The sequence below is a fragment of the Bombus impatiens genome, unplaced genomic scaffold, assembly GCF_000188095.3.
Source record: "Bombus impatiens unplaced genomic scaffold, BIMP_2.2 scf_0174, whole genome shotgun sequence".
NCBI lineage: Eukaryota > Metazoa > Arthropoda > Insecta > Hymenoptera > Apidae > Bombus > Bombus impatiens.
The window spans coordinates 300,517-324,405 of record NT_176593.1 but is presented as its reverse complement, the minus strand read 5'-3'; the positions used below and the strand labels follow the sequence as shown (position 1 = coordinate 324,405).

Below are 23,889 nucleotides of genomic sequence, written 5' to 3'. Positions count from 1 at the left end.
CTTAGAGTGTTTATTTACATCTCCGCTTTGTTTATTTACATCTTAATATAGAATAAAAGTTTTTTGTTTGAGGCTTTGTTTTCGAGAAAATCGACTTTGAATTTTCGCTCGGTACGCGTGCACTTTATCGCGTCTCGTTATAGCGGATCTCACTGTAGATCGTTGTCTCGATGGAAAAATTAAAAAAAAAAAATTGATTCTATATTTTCGACTTCTTTTTTCGCGTAGAATCACCCCCTTTGCGCTTGTACCACCAGTTACCAACCACCCTGTATATGTAGCGGCACATGAGCCTAGAAAAAGTGAAGTTGAAACGGAAAACTCAAAACAAAATCTGCAGGCAAATTAACTCTGAACAGATTGTTATTACCATTTCTTGTGATTTTCAGCCAGAGTTAGATAAGAAGGTTAACTTTTTGTGGTAACGTTCGTTGACACAAATGTATGAACCTGCTCCCTAAGACAGAATAATATTGTCCTTCCTTCAATCGGCATAGTAGCATTGAGCGTGCAACGATTACACCGGCATACATTATCTCTGTATTTGCACTTATACCGATTTTAATACAACTGACTATTAGAATTTACCCACTCGTTACATTATTAACCCTTTCGCTACGGCAGTGTGCTCCGTCGGAGTGACATCGCTGTACGGACCACCGTGCCGCCGGAATAGCGGTACTGAACGGAGCACTGCGACGGAAAGCGTTCATATGTTGCGCGGGTCTCATGGTTAAGTGGTATCCCGCGGACGTCGTCTATAGACGACGCTCGTACACACAAGTCATCGCGCGGACGTCGTCCGTAGGCGACGCTCGTACACACAGGTCGTCACGCGGATGTCGTCTATAGGCGACATACGTAGCGAAAGGGTTAAATACAGCCACACATTTAATCCACCTCATATATGATACTAAGCAGCTAACAAGAATTTGAAATTTTTTTAAAGAATATAAAAGCAAATTGAATTATTTAAAGTTAACGGACAAGCATAACTCTGTTATCTTATTTTAATGCAATGCTTTATTGCAACGAGGATTCTATGCAAAAGAATTGTCTATCAAATTTTAATTTCGCCCAGTGTGGCGGATTGTCGTTCGTAGAACAGATCCATAAATCGTGAGAGTTTGCTGAGGCAAATACGGAAGATGCGCATGATACCGTGATACACACGAAAGATCGCGTGTTCCACGCAAGAAGAGCGCACATTCTAGAGGAAGAGCGAATGATTGGAATTTAGGAATAATCCTTATTAAAACGCTCCTAATGGGTCGTGTGAATGAATAATGCATGATTCAAGTTAAACAACATTTCTAAGAAAATATATTTACGGAAGCGTAGCTGATAATGAACCGATAACAGAAAAGTATTTACTGTTGCGATAGAGATATAAACGTGTAGACTTCTTGAAGTCCTTAAACTTTTTTCAAAATTAAGGAATACGTATAACGCGTTGCTGGTAAGTTATGATACACTCTACAATCATAAAGATAAGCACGTGTATTTGCCTGAAGTGTCACATGTATAAATAAAATAATATAGCAACGTAAGATGGTAAGCCGTAGAAACCAATACATACTTATGTATCATGTATACTTTAGGACAATCAGAAAAAAATTACAAATTGTGTGCTAAACAATGGGAATTTGATAACTACACTGTAGACGCTTATATTCGTTTACATAAGAAATTTAAAGGTACAAAAATGAATAGAATGCGTATTATCTTCATTTGAAAATTAATACTATTAATAAACTGTGGATTTTTATACACTTATGGGAAATTTAAAGATACAAAAATGTATACGACGAACATAATATGTTATGTAAATATCTAAAGTAGGGTCTCGTTATATACAGGGTGATTGGTAACAATTGGTAATAACAATTCTTTTTTAATTTTGTTTCTTTTTTTTAAATTTTTCTATCGAGACAACAATCTACAATGAGATCCGTTATAACGTACCGCACGCGTACCGAGCGAAAATTCAAAGTCGATTTTCTCGAAAACAGAGCCTCAAACGAAAAATTTTTATTGTATATTTTCGACTTCTTTTTTCGCGTAGTATCACCCCCTTTCCGCTCGTACCACCAATTACCAACCACCCTGTATAAGAAATTTAAACGTACAAAAATAAATAGAATGCGTATTATGTTTATATGAAAATCAATACTATTAATAAACTGTGGATTTTTATACACTTATGGGAAATTTAAAGATACAAAAATGCATACGACGAACATATGCTATGTAAATATCTAAAGTAGGGTCTCGTTATATATATACAAATAAATAAATAAATAAATAAGTATATATTATTATTATGAATATTTCTCTATTCCCTAACATTCATACTCCCGTTCAACCTCGATATACATTAGCTTATTCCATAAAGGATTCGTTATAATATTTAATATTCAGATGATAGGAAATTCTACTTTGGTTTCATTACTTTAATTGTATCCATAAAAACATGAATTTACATACAAAATCTACGATCTACTGATAACAAATTAGAAATAATATTGTAGCAATTAAAGTGGAATTTTATAACAGCAGTTTCAGCGCTATTTTAGCAATGTTAATAAGTATACTACAGGTCTTATAAATCTTATTTCAAGATATATCTTGTTTTTGAGAGCAAAGGTGTCATATTGCATTATCCATAAAATTTATCTAGTTTTTCAATTTCTCTAATTAATGACAGCAATAAATAACGTTATGATCCTAATCAAATTTCTGCTAAATTACATATAATACGTACGTACAGTAGCTCACGTTAACACACCTGAAGAAACGTTTTTCTTACGAATTATAATATTGCGTTTGTTGTACAAACTGCGTATTTTGAGCCAATATCTTACAATATACAGAATATACAGAAGATATACCTACATACGTAAAAGTTTTCTATGGTATCTTTCATGGGCTATGGTATAATTGCCGTATCAAATTAAAATTTTTACGGCGTAAGGAAATCTTGAAAAAGATTCAAACACGATAAAATAACGAGTAATGTATATGTAATTGTAGATGTAGATAAGAGTAACAAGAGCAACAATCGTAGTACGATAAAATATCATGCATATAGTGATATTTTATAGCATGAAACATTTGAATGTAATCCAAACTCTAATCTGAGTTGGAAACCACAGGTCGTATCTATTATCAGTTATGCAAACTTCCTTATTCTACCAGAAAGGTACAAACAATTATACTACAAACAAAGGAAAGTACAAAAGAAAGGTACAAACAATTATACTACAAAAGTACGTAGTACATAGCTGTTTACAAAATCAAAATACATTTTATGGTAATAAACATCTTCTCTTCAGACACGCGCATAACAAAGAATAAAAAGGCATGTCGTATAATAGACGAAAAAGAGTGCGACGTAAAAGAAAATCACGTCTATATTTTATAATGTGTGTACGTTTGACAATAAAAAATATTCGATTTGTGATATTTGTTTCTACATTTTGAACCGTTTTAATGATACGTTTCTTTTAAATAGCTTAGACAACATTTATCTACAACGTTTAACAAAATATTCTTAACTCGAAATTAAAAAAGGAACAATTCTAATAGAACTGAAATATTATTATATAATTTTTACAGTTACTCTTCATACTGTAAAATAAATGTATTTTTGATTTCAAAAATCAATCTAAAAATCATTACACTCTTTGAACTAGGTTAACAGTGCACTTTGTGTTTACTCGACTATCATATTTATGCAGATTGAATTAATTTTTTAATAATAAAATATAGAAATAAATTAACAACTGTGTTTAGAATTGCGATTAGTATACTTTTATAGCACAGTTTTAATTCGTTTCAGATACAATTATTATACTTTAAGGGATTCTGTACAGTTATATTAATTTACATTGCTATCTGCATTGCTATCTGCATTGCTAATTGCACTGTTAATTGCATCGGTCAAAGAAGTCTTATGAAAGAAGTAGGTATCGTAAATAATTAGATAATTAGATAGGAATTTAAATAATTGGATAGAAAGAGTTTAAAAAGATATAAAACGGTCTGAATGAAACAGTTTTAGAAAAATGATTCTCAATTGAAAAAATTTCATATATCGCAGTTTAAAACGCACATTTAAATGTATTCTAAAGACAAAAAGTTTCCAAATTTAAGAAAAAGCTTACACAAAAGTTAAGAAACTTTCGATTACCAAAGCAATAAACTTATTGTTAGTATCGAGCCGTAGATAAAATTTTTAAGAAATACGCAACAATCTGTAAACAAAACCGACATTCTGTATGTGCCAACTGAATAAAAATAAGCCAAAATTATCGCTAATTCTCATTTTAATTATTTATCACATATCATTAAATTTTAACGATAACAATATATCACAAAATTTTCTTCTCTTTTTACAGCATTACCTATATATTGAGTTATTTATTTTCCTACAATCAGTACAGTAAGAAAGTATCAAAGAAAGAAATCGATTAACGTTAATCGATTAATATTAAATCAATTAAAAATTTATTTCGTATAAATCGATCGTTCCATATTTCCATATTTCGTGCAACAATTTCAATGGTTATTCTAAGCCAAATGTTCTTATTTCCGCGTCGCAACATTACCAAATTATCAACAGTGAATTTTTCTATTAGTTCAACAATGCGAGCAAATTAATTGAAAGTAGTATTTTTAGGATGACGCAAAAAGTTGCAACAGTTTCTAGTACTTTTTGCAAAAACTGAAATAGTTTTCAGTACTTTTTAACGAGCAGGTGCGAAGTGAAACGTCATAGCGAATTGATTTTCAGCGCTACAATGATCGAAGACTCGATTGAGGCAATGCACCGCCTTGCATTGTCATTCGAACGATCCTTATCCCATGCAATTGACATTTATTAAAAATGTCGCAACCACGTGCATACCAACTCCCATGTAACATAATAGCTGAACTTCCTGTTGCAGAAACGAGCAACAGAAGACAAGCTTAATGTGAATCGTGCGTTTGGAATATTGTACAATTTGTACATTTATTTGTTTCTTTGTTCTTTGTTTAATCTTATATATCATATATTACCTTTTTTTCAATTAATTTATATCATTCAATTCCGTTTCGCAACATTGTGATTACGAAAGGGAATTTGAAGGATTTGCATGGTATTTTTTCCGTCATTATTTCCCCTTTCGCTTAAATTTTACAATTTTATAAAATCGAAAGAAATTGTGCTGTTAGTGCTACTGCGATCAATTATTTCTTTTTTTTTTTATTTTTTCTGACCGTGCCTGATGTGGTTTTTGATTTGTATAGTGGATTATTAAAAAGTATATATTTTTTAATACGTTTTCTATATATCTTTCGATAAAAAAATATGGAAATTAGTTTACGTTGTCTAATAGTGTCGCGTTTATGAAATTTTTACGTATTATTTTACAGTTTGGTTTTTAACGGATTAATCTGGGGATTGTAACACGTACGTATAGAATATTTAAGAAAATATATACATTTTGATTTCGATATTCAAAATTGCGTTTCTACGATTAATTACATTGTTAAATATATATTCGTTACTTGTTACTATTATTGTTTATTTGAATCTGATACTTGATATTCTCGCTTGGATCCTTAGCAAAAAGGATTCTCCTTTTAAATAAATATTTATACATTTATACAGAATACAATGTTTATACGTAATATTTATACATAATACAATGTTGTATTATACTAAATCACACCTCATCAATTTCTTATGATTGAGTAGAATTAGAGTAGAATTAGATATAAATATTTACAGTATCCGAATGCAAGGTAAAAATGTAAATAAAAGATTCGTAACTAAGTTTTGATTAATTTATATAGGTAATAATAATTTCATTTTACAATATATTACACCTATATGCTTTCATATGCATATCATGCCCTCTAAACCACCATTTCTAATTTTATTTTATTAACGTTTTTTTATTTTTATTTTATATTTTTGATTTTATTTCATTTTCTTAACGTAAATAATAAATAAATAATCAAAAATTATTTCGGGGTATTAAAGGAAGTTATTGATAATTATTGATAAAACACGTTGATGTTAATGCACTAAAAGATATTATTTATTAATTATTAGATTATGGATGTGTATGCATTTATGGAAAATTTCGTTTAGAAGAATATACAAAATACAAATAGTATGCAAGAATATACGAAATATTTACAGTAAAGTACTTATTGTAAAATTTACAGAATTGAAAAGGTCTCTATTTACTTAAATTCTATTTCTTTAATGAAATCTATAAAAGTCTAAATTTTCATCAATATTAATTACTGTATTAATGTACATTTTGACAATTTTTTTCAATTAGTAGAAATTGATCTACGCAATATGAATACTATATTAATATCTAAAATACGTGTTATGTATATACATAGGAGCAAAAAATTTTCATCGTGGTTGCTTTCTGGACTTATTCGAAGTACATACATACTTAATTTCGAGATATTAAGATTCCTGGCCGAATAGCTTAACGATAACATGCAATTACTATTATTAAGTTTAATTCGGGACTTGTGATCCTCGATTATTACAACTGCCTTGTAATCATTCCACTCGTATGCGGTCATGGTTATTAAAAAGTTGTTTCATTCTTTGGGATTATAGTAATTAATTTCCGTCTCCTTTTTCATCTTATCTTTTGTTAATAATAGTTTATTTCTTGTTTAACTTCATTTCCAATATCTCAACGTAGAAAAAATATGTATAAACCAGGCAAATCGAAATTTGAATCGATACAAAAAGGCTCGTAAATAGATTCGCATTAAGGAAAATGTAAAAGACAGAGAAAAAAGCGGAGAAGAAACGTTGAAAGTAAATATACGAATTTAAGAAAATAAAATTATATTAATTTGATTAATCATTGTCAACAAATTATATCGTAACAGTGATTTAGTTCTTCGATTTCACTATGAAAAATATAATTTACTTAAACCAACAAAGCGGAGGAAGGAAGAGATGTTGGTCGTTTTAAAAAGCCCTAAATGCTACTTTAATCAATTATTATCATAAACTTTTACAGCAATGATTACTTTAAACAGTATATACATAACTGTATACTTTTTATATACTTCCTCCAAAAATTTCAAATAGAGGAATATTTTATAGAAAAGTAGAGGAAATAGAAAATGGTAAAGACGTAAACGATTAAGCCGATAAAAACTTTTAACGATAAAAATATTCTAAGGAAATATAGTCTTCGAAAGTTAATGTTACAATCTATTAACAGATGCCGACAACGATAAACTTTCTCTTATAAATTTCTCTCCTTTAAACGTATAATACCTAATCGTAGATTTCTGATGCATCGACTATTATTAAGAAGTAGGAAGGCATTCCTATACATCGAAGTTTTAATCATGATCCCAAATCTTTCGATCGAGTCGAAATTTACGTGTTTCTAAAAATTTCTAGATATTTAAAAAAATATTTGAATCTAAAGATTTAAAAAATGTATCGATCATCGGACTTAAATTCCAAAAATAAATCCTACAGAATTTTATTAAGGAAACTCATTCTCGATATTAATTAAAAACAATTTAAGAAGCATTTAAAAATTATATAAAATTTATAATAATTTAGAAACGCATATAGAATTTATAAAATTTATAAAAATCCATGAACTAAAAAATTTTCAGAAAAATAATATATTAATTCGAAAGAACACCGTGACAAATAACGCGTGGCATTCAGCAACCGAAGGATCTAGAAGCATATTACATCACAAGACAGAGTTAAGACCTTAACCTTTTCCTTACTACGAGTTACACCCTTCGCATTCAGCTAGCGTTGAATAATGAAAGACTATAGTCACCTTTAACAGAGTAAATGTTAAAATCAGTAGCAACAAAAATGAAGTTTCTTAGCCCAATGTCTAGTTTCCTTTTCTATATAGGAATTCTACGTAAGAAATAGTTTCCGATATTACGTAAAGATCCAGGTTACGTATCCAAACCATAGATCAACATTGAATTCTAGTTTACTTTTCTTGTAGCAGTTCAGATTTCTACATAACTCGATAAAGTTTTCGACAAAGTTCGCCGATCTAGATGGGCAAATATAAATTAAAGATTGAAAATTTAAAATATTAAAAAGCGAAAATTATCGGTAAAAATATACCAAGATCAACTAAGATCTTTAATCACGATAATTGCAATAGTTTCGGGATATAATTTCTTGCACAACTGAGATAAATACAAAATCTGATTAAAACGACTGTGTTTAGAAGATTTTATTATAAATTTTCAATTCTTTATAAATATGTATAATAACGTGTTTTGTCCCTACTTCTTTAAAACATTAGCAACTCTGTCGCATTTTGCTATCATTAAAAATTTGTAAGACTGAAGATAGAATAAAGGAATCATTGTTGATTTAAACAAAAGATGCAAAAATTCAAAGAGCGCAGCAAGTTTGATATTTTAGAACGTACAAATTCTTCTATTACAGTATAGAATTTCCTCAAATTGTAGAATTTATAATATTATTTGTACGCGTTCTCCTCTGATCTGAGTAAGGAACTTTTAAGATAGAAGAAACTAAAACAAGCAACGAAATGTTTACAACATATGAATATCATCGACCATTGATAAGTAACAATCCAGATAAATAATAGATCAAAAATTACTATTTTTCATTGAATTCTCTTAACTGTAGCCGCAGTAGAGCACCGATATTACGGACACGAATCTTACCCCGTATCTCTTCCACTTTCTCTATTTTTACTTGCAGATCACTAAAAACCAAGAAATTGCCGAGAATTGTCGGCACAGAATCAAATCAATCGATTTGTATCGAGCGAACCGAGAAATGCCCGTTTAATCTCAAACTACACGCTTCGCTATACAGGGTGGTTGGTAACTGGTGGTACAAGCGGAAAGGGGGTGATTCTACGCGAAAAAAGAAGTCGAAAATATAGAATAAACGTCTCGTTATAACGGATCTCACTGTGGATCGTTGTCTCGATGGAAAAATTAAAAAAAAAAAAATTTCTATTTACCAACCACCAGTTACCAACCACCCTGTATAATGGTAATGGCTCTGCGTACCCGGTTAAAGAAATGGAATGAAAATGGCAATTTGTTTCGTCTAAATATCTTAAGTACTGTACTCTAAATATTTTACATATTTATACATGTTATACGTAGAGCATTTCACTTTTAAATTCCATAAAGAACTCACAGACATCCTTAGTGTAATTACAAACGTAATTAGAATGAAAAGCAAGCTTTACAGCCGGAAGCCTTCGATTCCCACGGTAATCCGGCGCGCGCGTTAGCCGCGATTTACCTAGCGCGTAAGGATCGCTGATCGCTCGTTGAGCAATTTTCGGGGTGTTCCACGGTAGAAAGAACGACGGCTATTCCACGGAGAGAGGGTCGGGAAGGTAGAGGGGTGATCATCGGTGTTACACCTTGATGCAAAGGAAGAAAGAGAGACGGAGAAAGGCGCGAGGAGAGTAGTAGTCGCGAACTGTGCCGTGCGAGCCAACACGCTCCAGTCACCGATCGGATGTACGAGAAGCCGGTCGTACAAGAGTATCACAAGTCGAACTCACTTTGCACAAGTGTCTTTTGCCTTTTCGTTCCTAGTGTCTGACCGCGATCTGGACCAGGTGTAACCGTAACATATAAGTGCGTGACGTTCGATCAGTGAAGTGTGTTACGATCCCTTGCGGCGGATCATGTGATGACAAGGAGGAACTGCGACGAGCTACGTCGACCTGGTACGTTCATTCGCGAGTCTTCTGCGACCTCGTCTGCAACCTACGAGCGCACAGTGTTCTGGAACGCGACATTTCGTCGCTAGAATTCAATTTTCCAATTTTAACATTCGAAAAAAAAAAGATGCTTTTCCATTAGCTGACAATCCGAAACTTCCAAATGCAGCGACAATTTCCATGTTTCTGATGTTGTCGTGTTTTGACGAATCGTTTGACGGGTCGTTCACCGGATAGTGAGAGATTCTTCTGACGAAGAAATGCTTCGTTTGCGAAGATTGGGCGATTTTATCCGAGGCTGAGTTCGAAGGTGACAGAATCAGAGGTGCGATAGTTAATTTGGTGAAGAAAGAGATTTGATTGGGGATGATTTGGAGGGTTCTTCTGACAGAGAAAATGGAGTAGAATTGTCGCTCACTTTAAAAGAGGAAATTGTAAAATAGAAGAGATTTCTGATCTTTAGGGACGTTTCAAGCCAAGAAATTAGATCGTGTCAACTTTTAGTTCTAACTTTTAGACGGTTTAATGGTAAGAGAGATTCTCATTTATAACTTTGATTTCAACAACTACGTAGACTGTTGAATAATAAAGAAAAAGATGTTGTCTTATTGTGATCTAGTGAATTATATTGAAAAGATTTATCATTGGGAAGGTTTTGTTAAGCCAGATAATGGGATCGTGTGAAATGTTAATTTCAACAGGCAGTAAGTTTATGGATTATAAATATGATATTTATTATTTTAGTGAACTGTGAAACGAGAAATTTACAGGTTTGAGAAGTTAATAAAGTTATTAATAATTGACGAATTCTTGTTGAAGTAAACTACTATAAGAAGGTTTAGTGTGTTATTGTATGAAATATAATTTACTGACGAAAATTGTTGTAAGGAAATTTTAATGAGCCACTAATAATTAGATTAGATAGAGTTTTGTGAAATTAAGAAACAATAAATACCCTGTTCAATATATTAATTTTGACAGCGTGATAGATTCACAGTAGAAAACGTTCGTAAGCCGACATAGAAAGTATTCCATGTTTGAAATGATCTGAAGAAGTTATTCGGCTGTAAGATTTGATTTTGTGATATAATAAATTAATATAAATGTTTAATGAACTGTATCAAGAAAGAAAATGTACAATCGAATCTTTAGAAAATTGAACAGGGATATCGTTATGATCAAAGGATTTTATTTGATCGAGAGATCCTATAAGATTTCAATTTTCAGATATCTTGTAACTTTGAAGATAAGAGGAATTTATTATATTATTTAGAGAAAGTTTGTCATGAATTTTTATGAAAATAATTTACCTTCAAAATCTTCAAGGGAAGAGATAACACAACCGTAGATAATTGATAAATGTTTAAGCTAAGTAACAAGATCGCGTGAGATATTCGAGATATAGCAGGTTTGCTGATCGAAGAAAGTTTCTTAAATCGAGGAAAGATCTTTATCGAGTTTAAAAGACAAGATTTATTGTTGGTGGATCCTCGGTAATGGAAAAGGTAATTTAAGAATAGTGGATTTGGTTCTGGTACAATTTTCCTTATAATTTGGTGAAAGGTCTGTATAAATTATTCTGCGAAAGATACGTATCTATGTATGAATAATTTATTATAGTTCGACAATAAACTACGCGAAATGACTTGAAACATAATTGCTTAGACCATTGGACAATCTTCTTTTTTTCTGCGATAATTTAGTAAAAAATGTGCGTATGCTATTCTTAGAAGAATCCTTAATTGCGTATGAATCATTTTCTTCAACTAAACAATGAGATTATATGTAAAAATGGTTTGAAGTATAATTTGAACGACTTTTCGCCTAATTAGATGGCAGATCTGTGTAAAATATTTTAGACTAGATTTACACTTGTACGCAAATCATTTTCTACGCGTGATAAATACTCCTAATAAATTTGCAAAGCCAGTTTCTTTTTCGTACTTTACTGAAAGAGTTACATGAATATGTGAAGGACGATTATAATGAAAATCTTACTCTTTCAATGAAAATTTCCGTTCAACCTTTTTATTAAATTTCATTTCAATGTTACCCCTAAATTTCGAACTTCTGTGAAAGTTATGTTTGAATTGATATCTATCTCCATTACATTTTTCGAAGTTAAATAATAATATGTTGGAATATATATCTCATCGTGCAAAATTTATTTATTTTTTAAGACGATAATATACTAAACTACATATTTTATCACGCAACATTTACTTGCTTCTTAAAACATTACAATGGGGAATACAGGTTGTCGAATAAAAAATTTGTTTTCTCCCTTTGGATTAATACAAAAATTCAAAGATGAATACAAAAATATTCTACTGCTTAAAGGTATCTTACAAACTTTTAATCAAACATTGTAATTGCTAAAATTGTTACAACGAATCGATCATTCCCAAAAATTATAAAACTCAATCTATAATCTCAACTAAGTGGCTAATAAGTTATTATAGTGGTTGATGCGACTGTAAAGAATCAATGAAAAAGTTGCAACAACCTAATTTAGGAAAAGCAATAAAATAACGTAACAATTTTCAAATTCATGTAATTCAATGCAAAAATACTAATCAGAGTTATAAAATAATTTATATCAATTTAATGTTGTATTACAAACACTCCCATATACAGGGTGGTTGGTAACTGGTGATACAAGCGGAAAGGGGGTGATTCTATGCGAAAAAAGAAGTCGAAAATATAGAATAAAAATTTTTTTTTAATTTTTCCATCGAGACAACGATCTACAGTGAGATCCGTTATAATAAGACGTGAAAAAGTGCACGCGTACCGAGCGAAAATTCAAAGTCGATTTTCTTGAAAACAAAGCCTCGAAAGAAAAATTTTTATTCTCTATTTTCGATTTCTTTTTTCGCGTAGAATCATCCCCTTTCCGCTTGCACCACCAGTTACCTGCCACCCTGTATATTATAAACAATTCTAATCCTCTGTGCAGAAAACATTCGAAACTTGTAGGCACCTGTTACGAGCATAGTATGTATGTTGTGCGAAACATTATGAAATTTCATTAGCACTGTTATGAAACTCGACTATCATGACCATATTGGTAGAGTTTGAAACAATTCTGGGAATATACGTATACGTGTACATAGAAATGACAAGATATTTAGTACAATTACGATATTATATCTCGCAGAGAGCACAAAACTATTTATTCTACTATAATGCTTAATTACTTTTGTACGCTTAAGATGACTAATTGTTATACTAAATATATGCTTCAATATGCGTAAATATCTTGTAGCTTGCTTATACGCGTTTTCAGACTGCTTTCTTCTAGTCGTATCTCAGTATCTTATTGCAGTCTTAATAAAATTTCAAAGTGTCTTATATAAGACACGCGATACGGACGTAAATTGTATATTGTAATTGTAATTGTATATAGACGTACCATTGCATATTATTATCACAGATCGACCAAAGTATCCCGACACTTGTAACTTGTATAAGCTAATTTTAATATACAATGGGAAACTTCCTTTTTTGTTTCGATTTCAATTTCTCTTTGTCAGAGCCTCGATCCAATCTCATCAAATATTCCACTGCATTCCGTGCAAATAATTACACCGCAATTACATACGAGTATTCCGCATTCAAATTAATGCAACGACTCAATCCAATAGTGGATTGTGCCATCCGTCAGCATAAGGCAAAACAAGCGCATAGCTAACAATGTACATAACTGTAAAGCTGTGCGTTTACGTGTGAAAGTTCTTGTTCGCGTCGTCCGATGATATTATGGCCACGAACAGGTGAAAAACCACTACTCTGTTGACCGATTCATATCCCACCGCTTGTAACAATTGCACCATTTAGCAGCGAGGCCTCTGTTGCGTGCTTGTTCGCAACTCATCGTGCTTGCGCCGAGGATCCTTTTCCGGTCAGAAATTTACCGTACACACCGCCGCCGGTTTCGTCTACCGTGAAATATCCATCGTGGAACAACGTCGTTCAACGACGCAACGTTTTCTAAAATTTTACGAATGAATTTACGCGCGTATTATGCCAAAAGCGTTAAGTAGGTTGGAAACAGTTAATTGGTTAATTAATCACGTGAAATACGGAAGTATGGTTGTGGGCGAATTGTGTGAATAGAGAATATTTAAATGTTACCTGGTTGATAGTAAAATTAGTTTGTAAGAGAGAGTTGTTCGACGGATACGGGCCACGTAAATTGTTCGCTTTTGTTATTGAATATCAGACATTTAACAGCAAATGCGTGAAATAAATAAGAGCACGATAATTGAATAGATAAAGAAGTAGTGAACATTGATATAAACACAACAGAAATTGCATCTTGCGTTTCGTCCTGTATATATGTTCAAAAGATCGATATTATTACTAGTCGTATTTTAAAAATTCGTATTTAAATTTAAATTCAGAACTCGAAAAACTACAAAGATACAACATGTTAAGATAGTATACTATATATTATGTATATATATATATATATATAAAATTTTTATTTTAATGCAAACTTTAATATATTAACAACAATTGCTATAGTAATACATCTTGTCACGACTGATGAAAATTCTTTCCAAACAAAAATTAAAACTGTCATATCATGTACAGTAAAGTGCAATATTGTTAAAATTTTCGAATAATTTTCGTTAATAATCATTAATTAAATTCATCTTCTTTTTCTCCTTCTCCCACGTCTACGTTTTACGTTGCATCGACTGCGAGTTTAAACTAGTGACGATGTTGTATATATTTGTTTCCTCAAAGTAGCGTATTGTATTCGTTGTGAAATTTCTTGGATATTTTATCAAATTTCGTTATTCTTTATTACTGTGCAGATAAAATAGAGGAAAAAGTGAAAAAATAATATTTCAAATAGACTGGGATTAGTAAAATCGTATTTTCAAGACTCGAATAAATAAGTTGCAAAATCGTAATCCATTTACATGGAAACCGATAAATTGAATAAAAAAATGTTTTATAATTCTAATTTCATCTCTTCTTTCGTCTATGGAAGAAGGTCGAATTCATGTTACTTCAAGGTCGCTGCACATGACGAAGTATAGAATTTTTCCGGGTTGATCGTCTTAACTGTACTTGATTTACAGACATTGAGCACTGCGTGGTATTTTTCTTAGCCAACAAACGTAAGAGGATCGATTTACGATGCGTTTCAGGTAACAGCGACGCCGAGTTTATTGAGCTATCGCCAGAGACGATGTTGAAAAACGAAAGGACGCGTTCCATTGCGTTTTATTAAGTAATATCACGCAATATCGTTGTTTCGCTTGCCGAGAAAGTTTTTCAGCTTGTCTCAATTATTCTTTATCTCTCTTTTATTAAAATACGAGCCATACTTAGCACTATTATTGCCTTTGAATTTTTATATTTGATTTCTGTGCCATCTCACGCTTTCAGTTTGACAAAACAAGAAGACGTTTAACACTAATTATCAGCGCAAACCGATCAGGTCAAACCGATCTCAAAGTTTAATTTAAAATTGCACGTTCATTGTTATTTCTTTTGTTCATTTAACTTTGTGTAAATTCTTATATTAAGAAAAACTGAGAAACCGATGAATCAGATAACGTAAGAATTTACATAAAGTTAGATGAACAAAAGAAATGACAATGAACGTACAATTTCAGATTAAACATTGAATATTGGTAATGTTAATGTTGTAAACAAATTTGTAATAAAAATTTGTAATGAAAAATCGTGACGATTATTTTATCTTTTCTTTAACCTTGTAAATATCTAACGAAATACGATTGGTTTAAAAATGATTCGATTACATTATAATTTGTATTGATAGCAATGATCATGATAATGATAACAGTGACTGCATTGACATTCCATCGACTGCAAGATTATTAGCGACTAATTTAGATTGAACAACGTATATTTATTAAATGATAATATTATCATATTAATTGTTAAAATCAGTTATTTTTATTGCAATAAAACTTACTACCTGGTACGATCTTCGATCATTAATTGTACACTCTGTTTTAAATTTAAACAATACATTACTTGTATGTGAACACAATATATTAGTTTTAATAAATTTATATTAATTTGTATTTATATTAATTACTAATTTATATTATATTCTTATGTATATATCTTATCTTAGTTTTTAAAACTCTTAGACTTTAGTCTTGTACTTTTAAATATATGTAATATGTTTCTTATATTATTTTGTATATCTTATAATGTCTTATCTTACTCTTGTAATTCTTTAAGTTTTCCTTAAGCAGGATAACTATGATTCTAAAAATATTTCTACTTTTTTGAGCAAAAGGCATTGAACTTCACACGTACTTGGCTTTATAACGATAGCACAAATAACAAAATATGAAAGTAAAAATAATGGAAATAATACATTATCAAAGTAAATAAAACAAATATATCCTTTGCTAGAAATGAGATTAGGAGATCGTTTAAAAAAAATGTTGTGTTTGTATAATAAAATAAAATGATTCGCAATTGTTAATTCATTCATGGATAAGTTATTTTAATTGACTTAAATGTTGAGAATGTTTGCATGCAAGTTAAAGATGAAATAGAAATATTTGAATAACTTTTTTTTTACAACTAAATACGAAGATAGCTCTAATTATTACCAGCGAATACAAAGATGGAAAAAATCTGTCTAATGTATCAAAAATAAAATTGGAATATCGGAGAAAAAAATTTTTTTCTCCACTATATATGATTCTAGAATCATCTACTTTGCAGCAATTATTCCGTTGAAACATGAATTATTAATTTTATAAACAACGAGTTAATAGTGCAAGAGAAATATCTGAAAGATCTCTGAAGTTCTAATTAAGTTCTATTAAAGTTCTAATAAAAAAGACAGAGAAAAATTTATATTTCAAAACTAAATTTTAAAAAAGAGGCAAAACAATTAGATATTTCAAATTAGACTAAAAAGATTGGCCTAGTATGAGTAATTTAATTTATATTATTAATCGAACGATTATCTAATTCGATATGATAAAGCTGTATTCCTGTTTAGATTTTCTTCGTGTGTATATGTATATATAACTAATTCCATTATTCCAGATTTACGAGAATTATCGATTCTAGAATTAACAAATTCTTGGAATGAAATTATTATAGTTGTTTTAACGAACTGTGCATCAAAAAATTGCTTAGGTAAACTAGAGGACGTTTCTAGCAGCTGCCACGATACTTTTCTTCGTATAGGAAAATTAACCGAATATTCTGGTTATTCTAATAATAAGATTTTATTTCTATAAATCTTCTTAACATTGAATATACGTGGTATATAACAAATTTACTCTTCCGTAATATATCGTTAATTGACAATAGGATAAAATTTAATAAGCGATATTAATTCGTCAAATCCAAACTTCAAATAAAAGATACTTCATATGGAGCAATTTAATATTTTATATTAAAGTTCCTTTTAAATAGCAACTTAATGAAAATGAATTTACCATGTTTTCTTTTATTTCGTTGTACACTCTATATATTTTGTTCTTATAATTTTCTGTATACGAGATCATTTGTCGTTGCTGATGGAAACCAAGTTGATTTCACTATCTCGTTCTTTGCTGTTTTATACTGAAAGTATATTTCAATAAAATACTACGCCATGATATAACTAACCCTCGGTAGAAATCGAACGTTCCTCTTACCGCAACTTCGATACTGTTGAATGATTATCAACACAGTTGTTGCTTGCTTAATTTACAGATCATTGGGATTCAACGGAGTGTGTTAACCGGATCAGCGACCTCGGCGTCTATTGACCTTTACCTGATCGCAGGATACAAAGTGTCGCTTCGAAGCAAAACCAATCAGAAAAAGCGACGATTCCTCCAAAAATGTTATTTTAATCCTAACTCTTATACAATTTATAATAAATGATTATTAAAATAAAACTAACAAGAGAAATATAGTAGCTGTTCCTAGATTGTTTTAAACAAATATACGAGATATAAAAGATCAAATAAAATACGAATATTTTATACAAGGCACAAAGAAAAATAATAGAAGAAAGAAAAAGAGAAAAAGAGAGAGTTAAATAAAAAAGGAAGCTCATGAGAGACAAGAGCAAATAACTAAACGTTCCTGGAACGCTGCATGGTAAAGAAACAGGAAGGAACAGGTGTGTATAGTGATGCATTAAAACGCCTCTAACGGGAGAAAGAAGAAGAAGCATGGAGAACGCGACGATTGCGCTTGATTCGACGGTCAGAAGTCAGGATTCGAGTAATTCGAAGGACTCGAAGGAGTCGTGCGCATCGGATTTGAAGCCGGAGAGTTGTTTGGAGTCGAAGCACTCGAAGGAGATCCTTATCTCTGAGAAACAGCAACGACAACAACAACCACGAACACAGCAACATCCGGATGATCGACAGAAACTGAGGAGTACGGAGCCTAAAGATGATTCGAATCTTCTGATGTTCACTTCTTGCGGACAGTTGTTACTTGGTAAGTCTATCTTTGACACATTTATGGATAATTATTTCAAAAATTATTTCATATTTCATATATGAAATAATATAATAATATAAAAAAATATTCGCACACCTATAGACACGTTTAAGAATATGTGTGTGTTATATACTATAGTTATACGTGCTATACGAAACATTTTGAATTTTTAATTAGTATTGGCTATAAATGGCAGACTCGCTTGTCATGATTATATTCGTAAAATTTGAAACAAACCTGGGAATATACAGGGTGGTCGGTAAATGGTGGTACAAACATCCTTTGACGCGTTTATCGACAAAAAACCTTTTTAATGTGAGAACATAAACCTGATTGAAACGCCACAGTACAGCATATTATACAGGGTGGTTGGTAACTGCTGGTACAAGCGGAAAAGGGGTGATTCTGAAGTCGAAAATATAGAATAACAATTTTTCGTTTGAGGCTTTGTTTTCGAGATAATCGACTTTGAATTTGCACTCGGTACGCGTGCGGTACGTTATAACGGATCTCACTGTAGGTCATTGTCTCGATGGAAAAATTAAAAAAAAAATTGTTTTTCTATATTTTCGACTTCTTTTTTCGCGTAGAATCACCCCCTTTCCGCTTGTACCACCAGTTACCAACCACCCTGTATATGTGACAATTAAATGATATTTTTTAATATGTTGCCAAGGTCATCACCTTGCGTAGTTTTGTAAAGGTTTCATATAGTTGCGGGTCACCGCTTATTAAAAAGTTATTATCAAAAAGAGTTTGTTTTAAACTTATTTTGTATTTTGATATTGTAGTATGTGTAGATGTCTATGTGAAGGGGACGTTGGTACGTGAAGTTTTTATTATGTTATTATTTAGAATAATAAATTAATATACAGCCGTATACGTGAGTCGTTAGTACAAAGTATAAATCGCAGAATAAAATCGCGGAATAAATACTCGTAAATGCTCGTCGCGTAACTCGGTAGACACTCGAAGATATTGTAGGTACTGTTAGATACTCGTGATACTCGCAGATACTCAGAGATACTGTGTAGGTATTGTACGATACTGTGTGATACTGTGTGTCGTTTTATACTGGTCGGAGAGAAGTCGGAAAATTCGAATTCGTCTTGATTCGACGGTTGCACGTAGCGGTGACATTGTTTTACCCGCAGTTTGTTTATCATTACATTTCTGCATCAAGGCTGAGTCAATGTCTTGAGGCAAAACAACAGCATGAGTCGCTCTCGACTCGCGTCCTTTGACTCCTGTGCCACTACATATCAATAAGTAAAAGGATAGACTCAAAAAATGTCTAATCTGACCCGACCCAAATCTAATTTTAAGTTAATTCGAAATGAGTTTAAGTTAGATCTGGGTCAAATCTAGATTACCTGGGTTACCTGGGAAAAAAGGTCTCGGTTATTCACGCTCTATTAAATATAAATGGTATGCGGAAAATTACGTACTTTTGTGTAAACTTTTTTTAATAATAATCTTTTAATGATTAACAGTCCCCATCTTAACAACATATCAAAACGTTATCGACATCGGAAGTCGCTTCCTGTTTGTGAATACCCGAGTTATAGTTCACAGAGACCATAAAAGTATTTAAACGTTCAATAATATTATCCATTATATCAATAAGCGTCAATATTCAGCGGGATCATATTTAATACTTGCTTAAGATAGTTTCATGTTGTATACTAAGTTTTTACTAAATACATGTTCACGATAAATATCTTGTAACTCCTATGTACATTTCTAGATTGGTTTCAAATTTATTCGATATAATACTGTTAGCGGCATCTTATAATGTTAATGATTTTCAACGTACAATATGAACATAACAGTTTGCGATAAGTGTTCAAATATTTTCGTGAAAGCGTATAATTATTCTGGATAAGGTACTAATGTATTATAAACGTAGTTTTACTTTTAAACATTTATTAGTATATCAATGTTTATTTGCAGAGTATGATAAATTTGCAGAAGGCACACTTTTGTGATTGATATCAGAAAGTAACTTCTGGAATTATTGAATTCTGTGATAAGAAAATAGATTGGAACGCGCTACAGAAAAATTTGTTCAATGGTATCAAATATATAATTAGTATCGTATCAAATTAATATTATTTATTATGATATTTTCTGATTATTACTCGAAACAATAGCCTGAAAGCTGTTCTATAACAATCTATAAAATCTCCAAGGTACAAGAAATGTATCTTTAAATCCTATATTGTAACAAGGAACAGAAATAAAACTCGTTATAGTATATACAACTAATTCAATTACATATAAGCATTCCTATACGTTTATTATTCCCTGTCTGTTACATATGCGTACAGAGTGGTTGGTAACTGGTGGCACAAGCAGAAAGGGGGTGATTCTACGCTAAAAAAGAAGTCGAAAATATAGAATAAAAATTTTTTTTTTTTAATTTTTGCATCGAGACAACGATCTACAATGAGATCCGTTATAACGTACCATACGCGTACCGAGCGAAAATTCAAAGTCGATTTTCTCGAAAACAAAGCCTCAAACGAAAAATTTTTATTCTCTATTTTCGACTTCTTTTTTCGCGTAGAATCACCCCCTTTCCACCTGTGCCACCAGTTACCAACCACCCTGTATATTTTATACACAATATGTAATATAAAAATTGATATATTATATATATTATATACTTTGTGCAAAGCAATTTTTAAAATGATACCAGTATATGTACGGTAAAAATTTTTTCCAAAGGATTGTGCAACGTAAGTGACATATGAATAAGATATTAGAGACAAATAATTAAATGACGTGTGTATAGCAAGGAGAAGTAAACATACTTGAGAGGCGTATTTGATATCCAATAGAATCTACGTTTGAATATAATTTTTTATACATGTATTACTTTGATAATTATTCCAAGACTTCTTAAATTAATAATAAAATTAAGTAGATAATAAATTTAATAAACATGTTATTCAGTACTGTTAGATTATCGTTAAAGAGAAGCTGCATACTTTCTACAAAAATGTTAAATTTCCTTCGCTGTATTATATGCAAATTTTACATTAGAAAACCAAATATTTAATTTTATCAGCAATAAAGTGGTAGCTTTTTCTTTTATCAACAGCTCTATCTCAAGTTCTCAAATAAATTTCTGCGATTATTAGCCATTTAGACAAGATAATATTGCTTAGAAAGTTAATTAGACGTTTGTAAATAATGTTAACATCAAAATTTATTAAGAAACGGATAATTAATTCAATATTACATACAGTATATTATAAAATAAAATACAATCAGTAATTTTTTCTAACAAATCTAATTTTCAACAATGACACATTATTTGTGTATTATTTACATACCTGGATAATAACAAGATAACTTTGATAGTCGAAAATCGATTAAAATCTAAATGACTGGAAAAACCTGTTTCATCGGATTAAATCCAATTATGTAATAACATTATAAATTCACAGCAAACGTGTTTGCCAGCCGTTTCAATATCAACAAATAGCGAATTCCAGATTAATTAAACGTGATCCTTAATAGCGATCAGTTATTTAATTTCATGTAAATACACATATAAGTACAGGTTCATTTGTTGCTCATCATCCTTGATGATATAATAATCCATATTGATTGCTACGAAATGAGGAAAAAAGATATCTCGATCGAAAAGTCGGAATATTTTAATGACTGAAATGCAAATAGGGAAAGAGAGAGGGAAGGGAAGAGAGAAAGAGAATCAAAAACAAAATTATAGAAATACAGTACAAAATACAGTTATAAAATTAGTTTAACACGTACTCTACTTAATTTTTAGTTTAATGATACATATTTATATCACTCAATTAGGGAATTATTTGCTGGAAAATCTAGTTCTCAAAATCGTTCGTATCACAGAAATTACACCAGAAATGCTGAAACGTACTGAATATGCTATTTTTTTTTACAATTAATACTTTATTTTGCAAATATCAAACACGGTAATTATTTTAAGTAGTTTTTCTTTATTAGGAGGAATATTTCAAAATGTCTTTTAATCAGATTAATTAATTTTTGAAGTTTCAAATGTTAATACAATCAGCCTGTGGGAAAAATGAATAAATAATTTATAAAAAGAACGAAGTAATCTTCATACGTGTGGATAATTTTTAACAAGCAATTTTTGCATTAATTTTTATTCGTCAGCAGCATTTATTCTCTTAATAATTATTGTTACAAACAGATATTACAATATTTATTTCTTCCTTATGTAATTCTGTACTTATTTAAATAATAATGTAATAAAGAAGATAATAACAACCTGTAGTTTATTTAAATATGAACAATTTATTACAGACAATCGCAAAAGATCCATATTTTTATCAAGTCTAGGACTTTGTTTATCCGAATTGATCACGATATGCTGTCGAATCGAATTTTTCAGAAATATTTTTTATCCCATATATTTCATCATTTTTTCTTATTTTAAATAAGAGGCAGAAGGTCATTTAGTTTGAACTGTTTTATAAATATTAGTATTAAAGAGCACCAAAGCTTTTGAATACGAATGTAATCATTTCTTTAACATTCTGTTCTTGTTTTTCAATTTTCCTTGCAAGCGCCCATCTTTAAATTTTTGAATCCTTGATGTTCTGATCATTGAGTCCGCAATAGCATTAGAAAACATTTACTTTTTGAAATTATCATATAGTACATAAACAAGCAAGTCGAACATGTTATGATGCGGTTTCCACTTTCGCGTAGTATCTTGATTGGTTTGGATTTCTATACATGAAAAATACACGAATTTCCATTGACCGGCCGAGCATACATTTCTCCAAACTGCATAGAAATCGGCGTAAAAGTGAAAACATTTCACTTAGAAAGTCATACTTGTGTAACTCTTTCCGCGGGTTTGCAAACCGTAGAGAATTGCAGCGCTGCAATTCATTGTTATTCGATGTTCTCTGGCGACACTCTAATGAATACAATTATTTCAATGTTCATGTGTACTCTGTTATTTGTATAGAGGACAAAAGTGAATTTCGTTGTAGAAAAAGAGAGTCCTTAAACCAATTTCATATATTTTAAGAAGACACTCATTTTATCTTTCACATTGCATTGTGAATCATAATTGTTTTAAGGATGTTTCAAAAAGTTGATTACTATGTTTTAGAAGGATCAAGTTCTAAAATGAAAATAAACGAACATGACCATTTATATGTATAATTCTTTGCAATAAAAGGTTTCCTAAACTTTTCAAATATCGTAATAATATAGATTGCTTTCTAATTTTGAAGACTATGTTTAAAATTCTCCACATTTAAAAAATTAAAGACAATTTTCTTCTTTAATTTACCTTTAAAATCAGAGTATCTCATATACTTGTACGTGTTTTTTAATTGGTGCCTTAAACTTATGTAATTGTAATCTTATACTTATATAACCCTCTATATGATTTACATTTATACAGGGTGGTTGGTAACTGGTGGTACAAGCGGAAAGGGGGTGATTCTACGCGAAAAAAGAAGTCGAAAATATAGAATAAAAATTTTTCGTTTAAGGCTTTGTTTTCGAGAAAATCGACTTTGAATTTTCGCTCGGTACGCGTGCGGTACGTTATAACGGACCTCACTGTAGATCGTTGTCTCGATGGAAAAATTAAAAAAAAAGAAAAATTTGTATTCTATATTTTCGACTTCTTTTTTCGCGTAGAATC

General features: G+C 30.8%; 1 protein-coding gene across 3 annotated transcripts in view; it reads left to right on the top strand.

Moving 5' to 3' along the window:
• The first annotated feature begins 9,385 nt into the window (after window positions 1–9,385).
• The window catches only part of LOC100742823, a 31,245-nt gene continuing 16,741 nt past the window's right edge, over window positions 9,386–23,889 (top strand). Inside the window, exons 1-2 of one of the 3 annotated variants that reach the window (XM_012382778.3) lie at window positions 9,386–9,752; window positions 17,463–18,203. In XM_012382778.3, coding sequence (XP_012238201.1) covers window positions 17,930–18,203 — 274 coding nt within the window. In that variant the 5' untranslated portion in view covers window positions 9,386–9,752; window positions 17,463–17,929. The remainder of the gene's footprint in view (window positions 9,753–17,462; window positions 18,204–23,889) is intronic. The other 2 variants (XM_024366019.2, XM_003487624.4) reach the window with 2 other exon arrangements.